At 47.1% G+C, this 21,518-nt stretch overlaps 1 protein-coding gene across 5 annotated transcripts in view; it reads left to right on the forward strand.

Annotated features, from left to right (window-relative positions):
* The window catches only part of CHD5 (chromodomain helicase DNA binding protein 5), a 295,395-nt gene that overhangs the window by 113,468 nt on the left and 160,409 nt on the right, over window positions 1-21,518 (forward strand). For all 5 annotated transcript variants that reach the window (XM_073603681.1, XM_073603682.1, XM_073603678.1 and 2 more), the window contains exons 5-8: window positions 3,557-3,795; window positions 7,151-7,272; window positions 11,118-11,238; window positions 13,528-13,700. In XM_073603681.1, coding sequence (XP_073459782.1) covers window positions 3,557-3,795; window positions 7,151-7,272; window positions 11,118-11,238; window positions 13,528-13,700 — 655 coding nt within the window. The remainder of the gene's footprint in view (window positions 1-3,556; window positions 3,796-7,150; window positions 7,273-11,117; window positions 11,239-13,527; window positions 13,701-21,518) is intronic.

Here is a 21,518-nt window from a genome sequence, read left to right on the forward strand (position 1 = left end):
TTTGGCATTATAAAAACTCCTGGTACCACCATGGAGACCACCCATCTCCGTTAGTGTGTACCTGCAGCCCTGAGGAAGGGGGAAGCAATTCTCCTGAAACATGTTGGCTCAATCTGTAGGTTTTTATATTTTAATTAAACGATCGTATTCTCCCATGGTGGGTTGCATTACTCCAGACACAGTGTGCTCCTTCCTCTCCATTCATGCCCCTGGCACAGGGTAGTCTTCCTGCTCCTTCCTCTCCATTCATACCTCTGGCACAAGGTAGTCTTCCTGCTCCTTCCTCTCCATTCATGCCCCTGGCACAAGTTAGTCTTCCTGTTCCTTCCTCTCCATTCATGCCCCTAGCACAGGGTAGTTTTCCTGCTCCTTCCTCTCCATTCATGCCCCTGGCACAAGGTAGTCTTCCTGCTCCTTCCTCTCCATTCATACCTCTGGCACAAGGTAGTCTTCCTGCTCCTTCCTCTCCATTCATGCCCCTGGCACAAGGTAGTCTTCCTGTTCCTTCCTCTCCATTCATGCCCCTAGCACAGGGTAGTTTTCCTGCTCCTTCCTCTCCATTCATGCCCCTGGCACAAGGTAGTCTTCCTGTTCCTTCCTCTTCATTCATTCCCTAGCACAGGGTAGTCTTCCTGTTCCTTCCTCTCCATTCATGCCCCTGGCACAGGGTAGTCTTCCTGCCTCTTTCCTCTCCATTCATGCCTCTAGCACAGAGAAGTCTTCATGCTCCTTCCTCTCCATTCATGCCCCTGGCACAGAGAAGTCTTTATGCTCCTTCCTCTCCATTCATGCCCCTGGCACAGAGAAGTCTTCCTGCTCCTTCCTATACATTCATGCCCCTGGCACAGGGTAGTCTTCCTGCTCCTTCCTCTCCATTCATGCCCCTGGCACAGGGTAGTCTTCCTGCTGCTTCTTCTCCATCCATGCCCCTGGCACAGGGTAGTCTTCCTGCTGCTTCCTCTCCATTCATGCCCCTGGCACAGGGTAGTCTTCCTGCTGCTTCCTCTCCATTCATACCTCTGGCACAAGGTAGTCTTCCTGCTCCTTCCTCTCCATTCATGCCCCTGGCACAAGGTAGTCTTCCTGTTCCTTCCTCTCCATTCATGCCCCTAGCACAGGGTAGTTTTCCTGCTCCTTCCTCTCCATTCATGCCCCTGGCACAAGGTAGTCTTCCTGTTCCTTCCTCTTCATTCATTCCCTAGCACAGGGTAGTCTTCCTGTTCCTTCCTCTCCATTCATGCCCCTGGCACAGGGTAGTCTTCCTGCCTCTTTCCTCTCCATTCATGCCTCTAGCACAGAGAAGTCTTCATGCTCCTTCCTCTCCATTCATGCCCCTGGCACAGAGAAGTCTTTATGCTCCTTCCTCTCCATTCATGCCCCTGGCACAGAGAAGTCTTCCTGCTCCTTCCTATACATTCATGCCCCTGGCACAGGGTAGTCTTCCTGCTCCTTCCTCTCCATTCATGCCCCTGGCACAGGGTAGTCTTCCTGTTGCTTCCTCTCCATTCATGCCCCTGGCACAGGGTAGTCTTCCTGCTGCTTCTTCTCCATCCATGCCCCTGGCACAGGGTAGTCTTCCTGTTGCTTCCTCTCCATTCATGCCCCTGGCACAGGGTAGTCTTCCTGCTGCTTCCTCTCCATCCATGCCCCTGGCACAGGGTAGTCTTCCTGCTGCTTCCTCTCCATCCATGCCCCTGGCACAGAGAATTCTTCCTGCTCCTTCCTCTCCATTCATGCTCCTGGCACTGGGTAATCTTTTTGCTGCTTCCTCTCCATTCATGCCCCTGGCACAGTGAAGTCGTCCTGCTGCTTCCTCTCCATTCATGCCCCTGGCATAAGGTAGTCTTCCTGCTCCTTCCTCTCCATTCATGCCCCTGGCACAGGGTAGTCTTCCTGTTCCTTCCTCTCCATTCATGCCCCTGGCACAGGGTAGTCTTCCTGCCTCTTTCCTCTCCATTCATGCCTCTAGCACAGAGAAGTCTTCCTGCTCCTTCCTCTCCATTCATGCCCCTGGCACAGGGTAGTCTTCCTGTTGCTTCCTCTCCATTCATGCTCCTGGCACAGGGAAGTCTTCCTGCTCCTTCTACTCCATTCATGCCCCTGGCACTGGGTAATCTTCTTGCTGCTTCCTCTCCATCCATGCCCCTGGCACTGGGTAATCTTCTTGCTGCTTCCTCTCCATTCATGCCCCTGGCACTGGGTAATCTTCTTGCTGCTTCCTCTCCATTCATGCCCCTGGCACAGGGAAGTCTTCCCGTATCAGCTTCCTTCGAGGCTCTAAAACAGGGGTAGGCAACCTTTTTGTTTTCAAAGAGTGTGCTTGTAACAAAAAAATGTCAACTTCACACTCACAAAAAGGACTTTTTATAAAGTAAATGCTGTAAACTACGGGCCAGTTTACTGTCCTTTGGACAGACTGGACTGTGGCCCGTGGTAGTAAACAATGCCCCAATTTTACGTATTAGGGGGAGGAATAGTGTCCCAACATACAGTATGTGTCAGTGGGAGGAATAGTGCCCCATCATTGGAGTTAATGGAAGGCATAGTGCACCATCATTGGTGTCATTGGGAGGAATAGTGCCCCATCATTGGTGTCATTGGGAGGAATAGTGCCCCATCATTGGTGTCACTGGAAGGAATAGTGCCCCATCATTGGTGTCAGTGGGAGGAATAGTACCACATCATTGGTGTCAGTGGGAGGAATAGTGCCCCATCATTAGAATCAGTGGGAGGAATAGTGCACCATCATTGGTGTCATTGGGAGGAATAGTGCCCCATCATTGGTGTCACTGGAAGGAATAGTGCTCCATCATTGGTGTCATTGGGAGGAATAGTGTCCCATTATTGGTGTAATTGAGAGGATTAGTGCCCCATCATTGGTATCAGTGGGAGGAATAGTACCACATCATTGGTGTCAGTGGGAGGAATAGTGCCCCATCATTGGTGTCAGTGGGAGGAATAGTGCCCCATCATTGGTGTCAGTGGGAGGAATAGTGCCCCATCATTGGTGTCAGTGGGAGGAATAGTGCCCCATCATTGGTGTCATTGGGAGGAATAGTGCCCAATCATTGATGTCAGTGGGACAAATAGTGCCCCATCATTGGTGTCATTGGGAGGAAAAGTGCCCCATCTTTGGTGTCAGGGGAGGAAAAGTGTCCCATTGTTGGTATCGGGGGGGAGGAGCAGTGCCCTGTCGGTGTCAGTGGGACCAAGGGCCATATAAAGACAAGCAAAGAGCAGCTGTTTGGAGACCACTGCCCTAGAGTTAAGGAGCATTGAACGCTTGCAGCGTGGTGGGCGGGACCTCATATAACAGAACTATTGAAGCGTGTCGTGGGCATACAGTTTCTCATTCTATGTGTTTAGCAGTTTTGAATGTAGAATACAGAATCCTTCCACCTGTAGCACATCAGTCACTAAACCACAGAAGTTTTATCATCTTATTGAATGTTTTTCATGTCAGTGTTATTTCTTTCTTCTGAAAGTTTTATTTTTTAGGCCTATTTGATGTCATGTTAATGGTAATAAACCGCCTTTATCTTATTATACTTTCTAGGCCTTTAATAGCCAAGAAGAATCCCAAGATCCCCATGTCCAAGATGATGACCGTGCTTGGTGCCAAATGGCGGGAGTTCAGCTCCAACAACCCACTGAAAGGCAGCTCGGCGGCGGCAGCTGCAGCGGCGGTGGCGGCTGCTGTTGAAACTGTGGCAGTTGCTCCTCCCCTCCTTGTTGAGCCTCAGCCGCCTCCTCAGCCCCCACCCATAAGGAAGGCAAAGACTAAGGAAGGAAAAGGTGAGGTGTGGTGGTGATGGTTGTACAGAATAAGCAGCAGGAAGGTGGACAAAAAATATTTTTGGTTTGAAGTCATTTGTAGCACTGAAGGAAAACATGAAAATTTTCGGTTACTCCTTAAAGGGTAAGTTCACCTTCACAGAAAAATCTGTAAGGTGAACTTACACAGGACCCCCCCGGTCCCGCTGACCTGGCCCACAGCAATCTCCCGCTCTGATCCCTGGTGTATCCACGTCAGGAGTACGACCAATTAGAATGCTCCGAAACGTCCCTCCTGACGAGGTACGTTTTAGACATTCAGCTGAGGGGGTTTCTAAGCCCGGACTCCTGACGCGAATATACCGGGGCTCAGAACGGGAGATTGCCACGGTCCGGGTATATTATATAATATAATTTTTTTTTTTTAATCTGCTTTTTTTTACATAGCCCCCCCCCCGGTCCCGCTGACTCGGACCGTGGCAATCTCCCGTTCTGAGCCCCGGTATATTTGCGTCAGGAGTCCGGGCTTAGAAATCCCCTCAGCTGAATGTCTAAAACGTACCTCGTCAGGAGGGACATTTCGGAGCATTCTAATTGGTCGGACTCCTGACATGGATATACCGGGGCTCAGAGCGGGAGATATATATATATATATATATAATATATATATGTGTGTGTGTATGTATGTGTGTATATATATATATATACCGCTTTACCGCCGACGCCACCCCCGCCCCAGTGTGAAAGGGCCCTTAGAGGCGGCTTTCTGGTCGTTTCCGGGTTTACCGGAGCTATCAGTAAACCCCGGAAGCGATCCAATCTGTCTGATGGCTAGGCAGGAAGATGGCCCTCACTCGGCTCTATGCCCTTGGAGGACCAGAGCGACCTTCGACGTCGTTTCCGGTTCCCGGGCTTAAAGACTTTTTTTTATTCTTCCTTTGCTTTTAAAGGTAGAGGAGTTGTTTGGGGTCTTTTTGACCCCAAATTTCTCAATAAAGAGGACCTGTCATGCTTATGTCTGCTACAAGGGATGTTTACATTCATTGTAATAGGAATAAAAGGGATTAAAAAAAAATAAAGGGACAGTGTAAAAATGAAAAGGTAAAATACATTTTTTAAATAAAGGGCCCCATCCCTCCGTGCTCATGTGCAGAAGCGAACGCATGCGTAAGTCGCGCCCATATATGTAAACCACACATGTGAGGCATCGTCTGGATCGTTAGAGCAATAATTCGACCACTGGACCTCATCTGTAACTCTAAACAGGTAACCTGTAAACATTTTTAAATACTTTGCCTATGGAGATTTTTAGGTACCATAGTTTGTTGCCATTCCACGAGAATGCGCAATTTCACAGCATGACATGTTAAGTATCTATTTACTCGGCATAACATCATCTTTCACATTTTACAAAAAAATTAGAGCTAATTTTTTAATTTTTTTTTTTATTCATTAAAGCAGAGTTCCACCCAAAAATGGAACTTCCGCTTTAAGTGGCGGTGACCCCCTAACATGCCACATTATGCATGTTATTTTTTTGGAGGGGAGCAGATATCTTCTTTTTAAGGCCATCCAGCTCCCACTTCCTCACGCTGCTCCGCGGCGCCAGAAAGAAGTTCACCTCTCCCTCCATGCGATCTTCTGGGACATGTCACAGGTCCCAGAAGATTGCCCAGTCAATCGCAGCGCAGGTCGTACCCGGCTGTGAAGTGCCCAACCTACGGCCTACGGCCTGGGGCTCACCTGTGGCTCTTTGGCACTTTTTGTGTGGACCACTGGGCCCCTGCAGACACTAATCGGTGTTTCACTATTGCCCTATTATAGTAGTGATTTGTAGCAGCCTCATGTAATATGTCTCCAGTCTTGGACTGTCTCTTGAAGAATGTCCCCAGTCTCCCAACAACTCCTGTAGCATGTTCACAGTCTCCTGCAGCAAGTCTGCAGTCTCTAAAGATCTCCTGTATCATGTCTGCCGTCTCTGACCATTTCCGGTATCATGTCTGCAGTCTCTGACCATCTCATGTATCATGTCTGCAGTCTCTGACCATCTCTTGTATCATGTCTGCAGTCTCTGACCATCTCTTATTTTATGACCATAGTCTTTGACTATATCCTGTTGTGTGGCTGCTATCTCTGATAATAAATATACCGTATTTATCAGCGTATAACACGCACTTTTTTCCCCTTAAAATCAGGGGAAAATCATGGGTGCGTGTTATACGCCAATCCCCGCTAATTGTGATCTATCGGAGCGATCGTCGCCGACATTCACATAGCGTGTAGTTTTAAATATGGCACCGCGGAGTTCGGAGGGACTCGGCAGAGCTGAACGAGCGCCGCCGAGATCACAGTGACTGGGCGGAGCCGAGATACACATAGCCGAGTGCTCTCGGCTCTTCTCGGCGCCGTTTACAGTCATGCCCAGTCCCACCATTGGACCTGTGTTATGTCCATCATAGGGACTGGGCGTGACTGTGAGCAGCAACGAGAAGAGCCGAGAACACTCGGCTATGTGTATCTCGGCTCCGCCCAGTCACTGTAATCTCAGCGGCGCTCGTTCAGCGCCGCCGAGTCCCTCCGAACTCCGCGGCGCCATATTTAAAACTACACGCTTTGTGTATGTCGGCGGCGATCTGTCCAAGCATGTAATGGACACTGGGGGCAAGGCTGCACTGACCACTGGGGCAAAGCTGCACTGACAAGGCTGCACTGGGGCAAAGCTGCACTGACAAGGCTGCACTGGGGCAAAGCTGCACTGACAAGGCTGCACTGGGGCAAAGCTGCACTGACAATTCTGCACTGGGGCAAAGCTGCACTGACAAGGCTGCAATGGACACTGGGGCAAGGCTGCACTGACACTGACAAGGCTGCAGATGGACACGATAAGGCTGCATTGATGGGCATTTAAATGTAAGTTTTATTTCCTTAAACTTTACTCCTAAACTTGGGGTGCGTGTTATACGCCGATAAATACGGTATTCACTGAATTGTATGTGCGGCCCTTTGGTGATGTTGGGGGTCTTACTTGGGCCCCAATAATAAAGAAAGTTGTCCACTGTGCTAGGGAGTATTGTCAGGACGGTGCGATACCCATATGTTCATTTTGGGTGCAAAGGAGTGGCTGGTTTATCTGAATTCATTCCTTCTGTGTATGGGACTCACCGAATAACTGCAGCAGTGAAAACTATAGTGGTTGCCCAAAGCAGCCAATCAGATTGAAGTCTGGTCCCTGAGAATATCTGCTCACTTTGGTAGCTGTTTTTCTTTGATCCAGACTTTTTATAAATCGTCCTTTACTTATAAATCTTTTAGATCTGTGGTGATGGAGTTGTCATTATTACTTTTATATTTGTGTTTTTTTTTTTTTTCTTTTCAGGCCCCGGTGTCAGAAAAAAATCGAAATCCAAAGATGCAAAAAAGAAGGGCAAAGGCAAGAAGACTTCAACTCTAAAGTTTAAATTTGGAGGGATGGCGAGCAAGCGAAAAAAGGGATCTTCGGTAAGTAAAACATTAGAGACGTGACGTCCCAGCATAAGAACGTGTGGCTGGGCTTTGGGCTTCTGTTATTTGCATTCGTTTGAGACATTTTTGAACTTATTTAGAGTTTATTGACATTTGACCTGCACTTGACTTCCTTCTGACCTGCATTTGACGTGCTTCAGGCTGCTTTTTTGTATCCCCAAAGACTTGTGTGGGAATACAAAACCCGTTTGGAATGAACAAAAGCCGATCAACACAGACCCTTTCCTGAACATATTCAGTTTTGCAATCGTTATTTTAATTGTAGGAAGTCATTATGTCTCTTACACTAGAACTGAAGACTCAGTTGAATGCTATATTAAAGTGGTTGTAAAGTCAGAAGGTTTTTTTATCTTAATGCATTCTAGTCGCCCTAATACTTACCTGAGCCTCATCTCTCTCTAGCGATGTCCTCGGCCGCCCGGGACTCTCCTCCTGATTGGCTGAGACACAGCAGCGGCACCATTGGCTCCTGCTGCTGTCAATCAAAGTCAGTTAGCCAATCAGAAGGGAGAGGGGGTGGGAGCAAATCAGGGCTCCATGTCTGAATGGACACGGGGAGCTGTGACTTGGCTCAGGTGCCCCCCATAGCAAGCTGCTTGCTGTGGGGGGGGGCACTCAACAGGAGGGAGTGGCCAGGAGCGCAGACGAGGGACCCGAGAAGAGGAGGATCTGTGCTGCTCTGTGCACCATTACACAGGGCAGGTAAGTATAACATGTTTGTTATTTTTATAGAGGAAAAAAACGAGACTTTACAATCACTTTAAGTGTGTCTTGCCCAAAGCAATCATTCATTCTTCCTTTTTGTCTGTATTAAATGAAAATGGAAATCTGATTTCTATGGGCATGGCCTGTGAGGAGACATGGCCAGTAATAAGCCTTGCCACCCCAGGTCTAAAACATTGATGTCAGACACCCATCAAAGCAGACAGTCTAAGAGAAGAGAGCACTGCCCCTGCAGTGCCACCAGTCATCACACATTTAGATACTTTTTTTTTTTTTTGCTTCCCTTACATGCTTAAAGCAGTTGTAAGCCGCAAATATAAAAAAAAAAAAAATCTGCAAGGCAATGGCGTAATGTGCTAGTATGCATCACATACTAGCACATTATGAAATACTCACCTTGGAACAAAGCCCTCCACCACTGTAAAGTCACCGCTGAGAGGGCTGACATGTTCCCCCGGTCTGTCATCCGGGTTCATGAGCTCCAGCTATGTGATTGGCTGGAGCTGCGATGTCACTCCCGCGTATGCACACGGGAGCCGCCATTTCTGGCACAGACTCTGAAGGCAGGGCACTGTAAGCCAGACCTTCAGAGCGCATGCGCCAATGATGTCATCAGCTGCATGCACTCTGAATATCTTCTAATCAAGTTTAAGAGATATTCACAGTATCTACAGGTAAGCCTTACTATAGGCTTTATTATAGGCTTACCTGTAGGTACAAGTGGTAGTACAGGGTTTACTACCACTTTATAGAAGAAGTATGGGTCAAAAAAAACACACATACTCACATCTATGCTGCAGCATCAGTGTGATGCTGCCGCTGTCTCCCGCCAGCTCATATGATTGTCTTGTTCTCAGTTTGCTTGGAGCAGAGAGCAGTGAATCTCAGTCACCGCTCTCTGCTCTTCTCCTCCAGCGTTCATTGGCAGCTCAAGCTACGCAGGAGGGGGGGGGAAAGGGCAGCTTGCTCTGGCTCTAAGCCGTGTGCTGAGAGTTGGAACCAGCTGTAAACTGAGAGGCAGCAGGGGTCCAGACAATAATGATTGGACCCTTTCAGAGCCTGGAACAGCTCTGCTCCATCAGCTGATTCTGGGTCACAGCAGAGCAAGTAAGTTCACTGCTGTGACAGAAGAAGTATGGCCAAAAAAGATTTTAACTACTAAATGTGCTGTAAGTAGAGTTCTTCTTTAGGCACTAAAATATCGGGCACTTATCACGCCCTTCCTGCCCAGGCCAATTTTCAGTGTACAGCGCTGTCACACTTTGGATGACAATTGCGCAGTCATGCTACACTGTACTCATATGACATTTTTTTTCTCGCACAAATAGAGCTTTCTTTTGGTGGTATTTAATCACCTCTGGGGTTTTTTTTTTTTTTATGCTAAACAAGAAAAAAAAAAAAAAAAAATGAAAATTTTGAGAAATAAAAGTTTCACGTAGTTTGTTATAAAATGTTGCAAACAGGTCATTTTTCTCCTTCACTGATGGGCACTGATAGGCTGCACTGATAGGCTGCACTGATGGGCACTGATAGGCTGCACTGATGGGCACTGATAGGCTGCACTGATGGGCACTGATAGGCTGCACTGATGGGCACTGATAGACTGCACTGATGGGCACTGATAGGTGGCACTGATGGGCACTGATAGGCTGCACTGATGGGCACTGATAGGCTGCACTGATGGGCACTGATAGGCTGCACTGATAGGCTGCACTGATAGGCGGCACTGATGGGCACTGATAGGCGGCACTGATGGGCACTGATAGGCGGCACTGATGGGCACTGATAGGCGGCACTGATGGGCACTGATAGGCGGCACTGATGGGCGGCACTGATGGGCACTGATAGGCTGCACTGATGGGCACTGATAGGCTGCACTGATGGGCACTGATAGGCTGCACTGATGGGCTCTGATAGGCTGCACTGATGAGCACTAATGAGGCTGCACGGATGTGTGCTGATAGGCTGCACTGAAAGGTAGCATTGATGGGCACTGTTGGGACTGCTCTAATAATCAGGACACTAATAATCAATGCCCTGATTATCAGTGTAAATGTCCCTTTAACACAAGCCAGTTATTGGCTCTCCTTCCCTCTCCTCATGCTGTCAGCGTGCGGAAAGGAATGCTGATAACCGGCTTGTGTTTACATCGTGATCAGCTGTGATTGGACACAACTGATCAAGTGGTAAAGAGCTGCTATGTCCTAAGAATGCAGGGATCACAGAGCACGCGACTCGCAGGCCGCAGGGGGTGCGCGGGCAGCACGATCGCGGGAGGACGTCCTTGGATGCCCTCCCGGCAAAGTAGGCCTGTGCTGTAGCCTTCTTTCAGTTATAGCGCGGGAGAAGCATAGCCAAACTTTTTTGGTTGTACTTCTCTTGTGGGTCACAGGAGTACAATCACTTGTGCTCTCCTGTGACCCAGAGTCAGCTGATAGTGGGCTACTGGCTGCTATCAACTGATGGGGCAGAGCAGCTTCAAGTTCTGGAAGCATCCCGACAATATTGCTGTGATCCACCCTTCTGCTTTGTTGACTGATGGCTCCACCTCTCAGCGCGTGACTGAAAGCCGGAGCCAGTTGTGCCCCCCCCTCCCCAGACTGGTACTCAAGTGATTGCTGGAGGCGCAGCTGCGATCAGAGCAGACTGAGAACTGAGTGGTCATGTGATCGCTCAGTTCTCGGTCTTAGAGCCAATGTAGGACAACTGCAGCATCTGTGATGGTGATCATGGGGATGATGTATGTAGTTGTTTTTTTTTTTTTTTTTTTTTAATCCTATACGTCTCTTTTATCATATACTACATCTGGGTGAGTGTTTTTTAGTAATTGCAAAAGCAATACAGTACAGACACAACATTATCACCTGTAGCAAATGACGCACCACCTTGTTTTGTTTTAGTTGATTTTTGGGGTAAAAATTTAATTTTGAATCTTATTGGCTCCTAAAGGGCAACACAGATACTATACCTTTTTGATAAGTGAACTTTTTTTTTTGTTTTTGTTTTTTAGCCCAGGAAAGTTATCAAGATTCTAACAAGGAAGCATATATTTTTATATACACATACTACATAATTATTTTGTATTTCTGTATATCCAGAGTGATGAAGACGAGAGGGATGAGTCGGATTTTGATAGTGCCAGTATTAACAGTTCCTCCATCCGATCGGATCTGTCTGGGCTAGGAAAAAGAGCAAAACGAAGGAGGAAAAAAAAGCGAGGTAAATCTTTTTGTTAAATAACTCTTAGGCCGGATTCACACCTATGCGAATTGGATGTGGGTTTCCCTGCATCCAATTCGCATAGCAGGAGAAATGTGACTGGCTCCCTATGGCTCCCGGTTCACATATCTCTGTTGCGGCTGCGGAGAAACGCGTCTTTGGCTCCGTTTCAGGGCCGAATCCAGGCATAGATTCGTCCCTGATTCATCCCTGATGGGGAACGGGGGACGCACAGTGCTCCTGTGTGATCCGCAGCCGGTTCCAGTGTGAACCGAGCCTGAAAAATGAAAATGTAAGTATATTGGTTCATACAAGGTAGTACCCATAGGACATTCCACGCCTCAAGTAAGAAAGTGTGATTAGCCGGGAAATGGAGACCACACACCTTTTTGGATCTTTAGGCTGGTTTCACACAGGCTTTGCAGTCAGGTCCTCCTGTCTGTTTTTCAGGCGGACCTGATGGGACCCTCCAGTCTCTTCTATGTAGCGGCGGATCCGCTGACACCCGCCGCCATCCGATCTGATCCTGTCTGCCAAAAACGGTGGATCGGATCGGATGACCGTTGGATGGAAATGGACAGGCGGTTAGTTTCCATCCGATTGCCCCATAGAGGAGAGCGTGGCTGTGTCCGTGTCCGCACTGCATGGTGGAGCAGACACAGACCTGTCATCCGCCTACTCAACGGGGAGATCCCCTGCTGAGCAGGCGGACTACGGACTGTGTCTGCTCCACCATGCAGCTGTGTGAAACCAGCCTTAGACCAGATAAAGTTGATTGTAATACGTGCATCATTATGCCAGTGCCCCCATCTTATACAATGCACCAATACAAGCTTAGACTGAGTGATCCTGTCTTTGGTTTGTGTGTGTTGTGAGTTGTATTGGACCCATTGGATCTGTGTTTAGAGTGTTGGGTATTAAAAAAAAAAATCGGGATCTACAAGAGAAAGCAAAACTGTTACAGGGGAGACTCTGAAAAAACATAAACCGCTGTAATAATGCTAGTGACAGACTACATCATATAGGCCATTTTTATTTCTCCATTAAAGGAGAAGTATGGTGAAAGCTCATTTGGCTGTACTCCTCCTATGGATCATAGGAGTGCAGTTTGCATTGCACTCCTGTGACCTGTTTTCAGCAGACAGCAGGCTGAAGTCCGCTGTCTGCTGACATCACAGAGCCGGACCAGGCTTAGGCAAGATCACAACGGTGCAGTCGGGATCCGCCGACATGCCTGGACTGGCACCCGGCTCAGCCTCTCAGCAAGCCGTTGAGAGACTGAGCCGGCCGCTACCGCCCCCTCAACAACTCCACTGAGCGAGAAGTGGGCAGAGCAGAAGCTCTCTTCTCACGGAGCCCTGAGAACCAAGTAATTGGTGGTATTTGATCGCTCAGTTCTCAGTGTTAGAGGTGGCAGGGAGGACAGATGCAGCACCCACCATCCACATTTTGATTCTGAAAAAACAACAAAATATCCAATACATCTCTTTTTAAAGGATGAGTTCACTTTTTTTTAAAAATCGAATAAATGCAAATTTTTTTTTGCAGGTAAAAAAATTTGCATTTGTTTTTATTTTTTATTTTTTTGGAGCCTGTAAAGCATTGCACCAGCGATCAGCAAATCACTGGTCCCATGCAGGTCTGTCGGTGTATCTGTGTGCTCATACATCCTGTACGGGCAAGCAGATAGACTGACAGGAAGAATCGGTGAACTACCACGGCTCTCCATAAAAGAATGTCGGGGCTTGCAATTCATTCACATACACAGCTGTGTGAATCAATGATGCGGCTGTGTGGGCGGAGCCCCGCATGGCCGCGCTGATTTAAAAAACTGACATCTGGTATGGGGAGCTTCTCCCTGTACTGCTGTCACGGGGGGGGGGAGATCGGAGAGCTGCTGCAGCATTGGGAACATGTTTCACCCGTTTTTAACATGTTCCCAAAGGTGAACTTATCCTTTAACACTTTCTTCAGCTCCAAGCATGTGTTGACTCACTTCATGCCCCCCCCCCCCCCAACCTTCCAAATGCAGATTGTCACCAAACATCAAATTATTATTATACATTAAAGTGGTTGTAAACCCCCCCATATTCCCATTTTACTGCGATAGCCGGATGACCGATATTATCAGCTCTCACAGGTGCTGTGTCTTGGGTCTCTTACGCCAAAAACTGCAGGATTTGCTCTCTGCGTTATTCAAATGCCAAATCTTATAGACAGCGTGCGTTTTCTGCAGCGTGGGGGGCGATTCAGGTGTAAAGTAACGCAAGCTCTGTTTTCTTTGGGTAGCTGAAGTCGGGGAAGGAGACGGCTATGAGACGGACCATCAGGATTACTGCGAAGTCTGCCAGCAAGGAGGGGAGATCATCCTTTGTGACACTTGTCCTCGTGCCTATCACCTTGTCTGCCTGGATCCAGAACTGGAGAAAGCCCCCGAGGGCAAGTGGAGCTGCCCACACTGTGTAAGGAAATTTTCTCTATCTCCTGTAACGACCCTGGACGGTGGAACTGTTTTATATTACCCGAGGAAAATGTCTGATTTCCGTTCTGCTTGCTGGTGAAATCTGATATTTACTATGAATAATTTTATCTATGAGTGTCACTTTTATACCAACAGGGAAATCTAAGTTGACCCAAAGTCATTTAACTGCTTCCCACCCGGGCCCAATGTGGAATACAACGTTGTCCGCACAACGCGCCTCATGCGGGACCCGCCAGGCCATGTGAGGCGCGATCTGCCACCCGCTGTGCCGATGACAGATCACTGTACCGGCCCGCTGCTGGTTCCATGTGATCGCTGTGACCAATCACATGAGGATTGTAAACCATGAATGGCTTAATTTTATGCCATTCATACAATTGTTACAATTTTATACTAGTGTACAATTGTGTTGCTAGCTGTGATTGGTCACAGTGATCACATGGTACAGACAGGTTAATCACAGCCCATCTGTACCATGTGATTAGCTGTGGCTAATCACAACAATACGCACTTTCATTAAGTAAAAATGTTTGCTTATAGCAGTGAAATTCACTGCTATAAGCATTTAAAGTGTGTTAAAAGAAAAGAAAATCCTGATCGCTTCCTCGGAGTAGTATAGTGCTACTACCCTTTTTCCCCGAAAATAAGACCTAGCGTGACTGTCGGTGATGGCTGCAATATAAGCCCTACCCTGTTTCCCCGAAAATAAGCCCTACCCTGAAAATAAGACCTACAAGGACTTTAACTAGGGCTTATTTGGGGGGTAGGGCTTATATTGCAGCCAATCACCGACAATCACGCTAGGTCTTATGTAAAAAAAAAGAAACAAAATATTTAAAAAAAAAACTTAAATATTTACATACTGTCACCAGTTAGTGTCCCTGGTCACGGCCAAACCAGTTATAAGATGACGCTGTGCTGCACTAGTGACAGTTTGTAACAAATAAAAAGAAAATGTAAAAAAAAAGCCTCATTTTCCAAAAAATTGTGACAAAAAAAAAATCACAACGTCAAAAACCTTGCCATGCCTCTTATTTAAATGCCTTGTACTGTTTTCCTTTCCAAAAGGAGTCCTTTGGGGGGTATTTGCACTGTCCTGACATTTTCGTCTCTCAAAAAAATGAGATTGGCTGTCAGTACATCGGGATCGATCGATTTTCAGATATATATCCCATGGTTTGTGGACTCTAAATCTTTGCTACAGACTAAATAATATACACTGATTTGGGGTTATTTTCACCAAAGAAATGTATCAGAATACAGTTTGGCCTAAAGTTATGGAAAAAAGATTATTTGCAAAATTTTGTAACCGAAACAAAACAAAAAAACTCTTTTTTTGTTTTCTGCCTTTTTTTCATTTATTTAGCAAAAAAAATACAAATACCACCAAAAGAAAGCTCTATTTGTGTAAAAAAAAAGATTAAAATGTCCTATGTGTACAGTGTCACATGACCGCGCAATTGTCATTCAAAGTGCGACAACTCTGAAAGCTGAAAATTGGCCTGGGCAGGAAGGGGGTAAAAGTGTCCGGTATTGAAGTGGTAAAGTCACTCTAAGGCCAGGAGGGGCTCTCGTATTTGCAGTTGACCGATTGGAGGTGGAACTTAAGCAAACCATAGATTATACAATTTTACTTGATTCCCTCATCAGCACAGTCAGTGTTGATGGGGGAATCCCTCCAGCTGCGCTAATGTGTTCTGACAGCGGGAGGTTTCTCCACCGTCAGAATACAGTGATCACTGCCAGCGGCTATAGTGATCGCATGAGAAAATCCCGACAGGCTGTTAGTACTGAAGTCGATCGATCGGCTTCAGTACAACCAGCCTGCCTATAGGTGGATCAAAATTTGGCCAGTCCCTGCTGAACCAGCTGAATTTCGATCCGTCTATGGCCGGCCTTAGTGTTGACTTGGGCAGAAGTTTTTTATGAAGCCACTTTATCAATTAAAGCTTGAAGGAAAAGTATGGGCAAAGCTTTTTTTTTTTTGGTCCTACTTCTCCTATGGCAGACAGGAATGCAGTTCGTTCTGCACTCCCGTCACCCATTTTTAGCCGACAACGTGGTAAAGCCCATGTCGGCTGACGTCAATCAGCTGGTTCAGGCTCTGGGAAGATCCAAGACCAAGATGCCTTGACTGGCAGCTGGCTCAGCCTCTCAGTGAGCCACCGAGACCCTGAGCCAGTCGCCCCCGCCCCCTCCACAGCCCAGCACTGAAGGTTTAATTGGGCTTTGAGCTTTACAGTTTAACCACCTCAATACCGGGCACTTACACCCCCTTCCTGCCCAGGCCATTTTTCAGCTTTCAGCGCTGTCACACTTTGAATGACAATTGCGCGGTCATGTAACACTGTAACCACGTGAAATTTTTATCATTTTCTTCACACAAATAGAGATTTCTTTTGGTGGTATTTAATCACTTCTGGGTTTTTTATATTTTCCTATAAAAATAAAAAAAGACCGAACATTTTGAAGAAAAATACGTTTTTCTTAGTTTCTGTCAGTAAATTTTGTAAATAAGTAATTTTTCTCCTTCACTAATGCGCGCTGTTGAGGCGGCACTGATAGGCTGCACTGATGGGCACTGATGAGGCGGCACTGATAGGCTGCACTGATGGGCGCTGATGAGGTGGCACTGATGAGGCGGCACTTCTGGGCACTGATTAGGTGGCACTGATGAAGAGGCACGAATATTCCACACTTATGGGCACTGAGGTGGCACTGATATGTGGCACTAATAGGTGGCACTGATGGGCACTAATAGGCGGCACTGGTGGGCGGCACTGATGGGCATTGATTGGTGGCATTGATGGGCAGTAGTGATAGCCAGCACTGACTGACATCACTAATGGCCACTGATTGCTGGCAATTGTGGGCACTGATTGCTGGCATTTGTGGGCACTGATTGCTGGCAGTGGTGGGTATTTATTGCTGGCACTGGTGGCACTTAATTGTAATCGGGGCACTGATGATCAGTGCCCTGATTACATACCTAGATGTCCCCCTGTGAGGAGATGCCGCTGATCGGCTCTCCTCTCCTTAGTCAGTGTGAGGCGAGGAGCGCCGATTACCGGCATCTGCGGGTTTACATGTGACCGGCTGTGATTGGATACAGCCGAACACATGGTTAAAGAGCCGCGGCCAGGGCTCTTTACAGAGATCGGGGTCGCACTGTGTCCTAGCAACACGGCGCGGGCGCACGAGAGTGGTCATCCTGGGAAGCCGTCATATGACGTCCACCCAGAACGAGAGCCGCACCGGCCAGCCGTCATTTGAAAGGTGGGTAGGCGGGCGGGCGGCAAGTGGATAAAGCCAAACTCCAGAAATTCAGGCACTTTGTTAAATATGCAGACATACTATAGGGAGGATTTTCTAAAACTGGAGCACAGAATCTGGTGCAGCTGTGCTGATCAACCAGTTCGTTTCTAACTTCAGCTTGTTCAATTATTCTTTGACAATAAAACCTAGAGGCCGATTGGTTACTATGCACATCTGCACCGAATTCTTTGTGCTCCAGTTTTAGTAACTTCTCCCATTATAAGTTAGGTCCAACAATGTGCATGTCAACTGGTGAACTTAGATCTGAAAGTATTTTGGAGCTCTGGGAGGATAGCTATCATGACATTTCCAGAGCTCAGACGGTGGACCTTCTGGTCTCAGTTCAGCTTCAGAGTAGCCTGCAGCTGCTATGCCCACTCACCCCGTCCAATCACAGACTGCTTTGTAATATGTGAACTCATTCACAAAATACAAAGGCTTCTGTGAATGGACAGCAGAGAGAAAAGGCAGACAGAGCTGATGCTATAGGAGAGAGCAGCATCTCTCTTTGTAGAATCCTGGAGTATAGCGATAGCTATCTTTCTGGAGATCCATAAAACAGTCAGATGTAAATTAAGAGATACAGTGAGGGGAAAAATGTATTTGATCCCCTGCTGATTTTGTACGTTTGCCCACTGACAAAGAAACGATCCGTCAATAAATTTTAATGGTCGGTTTATTTTACCAGTGAGAGACAGAATAACAACAAAAATATCCAGAAAAACGCATTTCATAAGTCATAAATTGATTCTCATTTTAATGAATGAAAAAGTATTTGACCCCTTCGCAAAACATGACTTAGTAGTTGGTGGCAAAACCTTTGGCGATCACAGAGGTCAGACGTTTCTTGTAGTTGGCCTTCAGGTTTGCACACATCTCAGGAGGGATTTTGTCCCACTCCTCTTTGCAGATTTTCAGTCATTAAGGTTTCAAGTTTGACGTTTGGTAACTCGAACCTTCAGCTCCCTCCACATATTTTCTATGAGATTAAGGTCTGGAGACTGGCTAGGCCACTCCAGGACCTTAATGTGCTGCTTCTTGAGCCACTCCTTTGTTGCCTTGGCCATGTGATTTGGGTCATTGTCATGCTGGAATACCCATCCACAAACCATTTTCGATGCCCTGGCTGAGGAAAGGAGCTTCTCACCCAAGATTTGATGGTACATGGCCCCATCCATCGTCCCTTTGATGCGGTGAAGTTGTCCTGTCCCCTTAGCAGAAAAACACCCCCAAAGCATAATGTTTCCACCTCCATGTATGATGGTGGGGGATGGTGTTCTTGGGGTCATAGGCAGCATTCCTCCTCCTCCAAACACGGCGAGTTGATGCCAAAGAGCTTGATTTTGGTCTCATCTGACCACAACACTTTCCCCCAGTTCTCCTCTGAATCATTCAGATGTTATCAATCTTCAGACGGACCTGTACATGTGATTTCTTGAGGGGGACCTTGCGGTGCTCTGCAGGATTTCAGTCCTTCACGGTGTAGTGTGTTACCGATTGACTTCTTGGTGACTATGGTCCCAGCTGAGATCATTGACAAGATTCTCCCGTGTAGTTCTCGGCTGATTCCTCACCGTTCTCATCATCATTGAAACTCCACGAGGTGAGATCTTGTATGGAGCTCCAGACCGAGGGAGATTGACAGTTATTTTGTGTTTCTTTCATTTGCAAATAATCGCACCAACTGTTGTCACCCTCTCACCAAGCTGTTTGGCGATGGTCTTGTAGCCCATTCCAGCCTTGTGTAGGTCTACAATCTTCTCCCCGACATCCTTGGACAGCTCTTTGGTGTTGGCCATGGTGGAGAGATTGGAATCTGATTGCTTCTGTGGACAGGTGTCTTTTTTTATACAGGTGACAAGCTGAGATTAGGAGCACTCGCCTTAAGAGAGAGAGAGAGAGAAGAGTGCTCCTAATCTCAGCTCGTTACCTGTATAGAAGACACCTGGGAGCCAGAAATCTTTCTCATTTCACTCATTTAAAATGAAAATCAATTTATAACTTTTATTAAATGGGCTTTTCTGGATATTTTTGTTGTTATTCTGTCTCTCACTGGTAAAATAAACCAACTATTAAAATTATAGACTGATCGTTTCTATGTCAGTGGGCAAACGTACAAAATCAGCAGCCGATCAAATACTTTTTTTCCCCCTTACTGTAAGTCCACCAGGCGGTATGCACCACACCGGACTTCACTCATAGTTTGGACTGCACCTTTTACAAAGTTACCCAAATTCCTGGAGTTTAGCTTTAAATAACTAAAAGTTGAGTTTCCTTTTGCTTTTAGGACACTTTTTTTATTTGTGTGCCATCGTTATTTGGGCAAATTCTAAGCGCTAAAATGTGGAGAAGATGGGTGTGCATTAGATCAGCGAACCCCAACCCTCTCCAGCACCAGGGACCCGGCGGCTCGGAAGAGAACCCCTCCACGGACCGGGCGGTGGTTGGTGGTTATTTGTGTGGTCATGGGGGGGGGCGGGGGTGCAGCTTATCACCTGTGGTGGGGTTGCAGCTTGTCACCTCAGAATGGGAGGGGGATGCAGCCTAGATCTCACCCAATGCTATTAGATCCAGTCCCCGGCCTGGCTCTCCTCCCTCCTCTTCTCCTCCTTAGTGACCACAGAAGAGGAAAGAGAGTAGCGGTGCTAAGAGAAGGGGCATTCTCTGGTGGTTGGAGGGTGGCAGTGCAGGTTGTGTTAGCTTGCTGTGCCGCCGCAAACCCCCCCCCCCCGTTGCCCCAGTCCATGGCCCGGGGTTGGGGACCCATGCATTAGATGACTGGGGGTGCCTGTCATAGTCATTTCAGGCCCCCCACACTCACAAAAGACGAAGTGGCAGACCTCCATATTTACATTACGGTCTCGGCATTAGGAGCTGGAGCAAAAGTTTTAGCTCAGAGCTGGGTATTTAGTTTATAGCTCATCTGCACCATGTTGAATGAAGGTATTAAAACATCAGAAATCCGGTTTGGCGTAGCACTGCCCTATTTTTAATGTTTCCAATGCCTGACACAGCATCTCTTCTTATCCCTTCCTGGGGATGTACGGCGTAATGTAATCCTCCTCCTTGCTGCATGAAGAGATTGTAAACCCTTTTTTATTGTGCAGCTGCACAAATGTAATGATTTTTGGGGCAGTCGGAGTTTCTCTCTCTATAGCCCGTCCCCGTCAGCAGTGATGTTTGTATTGGCTTTTCTCTGTGTCACTACACAAAGGATATCCAGCACAGGCCAACTCCTCCCCCCCCCCCCAGTTGCTATGTCATTATGGCATAATTGCTTGCAAGCTGAATCGCATATACTGGTGTCTTCAAAGCTGAACGCCAAGCAAACGGCTAACTTGCGTGCCAATAGTATTTGTATCACCAATGGTCTCCTGGAACTAATGACGCCAATTCTCAATGAAGCTGACTTTTAAAGGATAACCTAAAACAATTTCTTACAAATATGGGACTTTTACCCCCCCCCCCAGTTCACACTGAACGCGGCTTTGAAATTGTTCTACTTCAGCGCAATTTCAAACCCGCCTTGGGAAACATGTGCGGCTTGCCAACGTCTATGCGACTTCGGATGTCTGTGCAATTCGCACATGAAAACGGCAAAAAAAATAGCGCCGGAACCTTCTTCAAAATTGGTGGTAAGTCGGAGTCGCACCTATCCGAACTGCCCCATAGGCACAAATAGGGCGCCATCTGTCATGCAGCTTTAAAATGTCAAATCATATGACAAGTGGCACCAGGGCTGAGGTGCCAATTAATACATGAAATGCACCCTCCGGCCACTTTATCAGGTCCACCTTCCTAGAACCGGGTTCCCCAGTGACATGATAACATCACACAGTTGCTGCAGATTTGTCGGCTGCCCACCCATGATGCCAATCTAGCTCAGATTGCACAGGCGTGGTCCTCCGTTGTCCCTGCCAGGAAACCTCAATTAAGTAATGCCATTGCTGGAGCGCTTGTAGACAGGAAGTGGCTTTAAAGGAGGCTGCAGGAGATCAGCAGCACTGGGGCGCAACAAAGGAATAAAAAGCCAAAAAAAAAAGGGGGGGGGGGGTTATTTTATAAAAATAGAAAAAGAATAACACAAGGTTTTAGCTAACAAAATCTTTCTGTTTTGGGTTTCCATGGACTTTAATGGTGATTTATTCCAGTTCTTCTCCCGTGTCCTTTCTATTTCTATCATTAAAAATATATTCTCTGCGTGTTTGTTCAGATAAAAGTCGCTTCTGATGAATAAAACAAACGTCGTACCCTAAAAATTCATTTGGTGGGAGGGGGAAAAAAAAAATGAAACGATTGATTTAAACTCACAAGCCGCGTCTTGCTGGGAGGCGAAATGAGCTGAATATTGATATCTAATGATTTTGAGGGGGGAAAAAAAGGCCGCAAATCCATTATGTAACGCGGCTGTGTTTTTATTCCTGGAATACGACTTAATTACGTCTCACAGGGTATCTGGACGAGTGATCTGCGAAACCCATTA

Source organism: Aquarana catesbeiana, linkage group LG10 (genome assembly GCF_042186555.1).
Source record: "Aquarana catesbeiana isolate 2022-GZ linkage group LG10, ASM4218655v1, whole genome shotgun sequence".
NCBI lineage: Eukaryota > Metazoa > Chordata > Amphibia > Anura > Ranidae > Aquarana > Aquarana catesbeiana.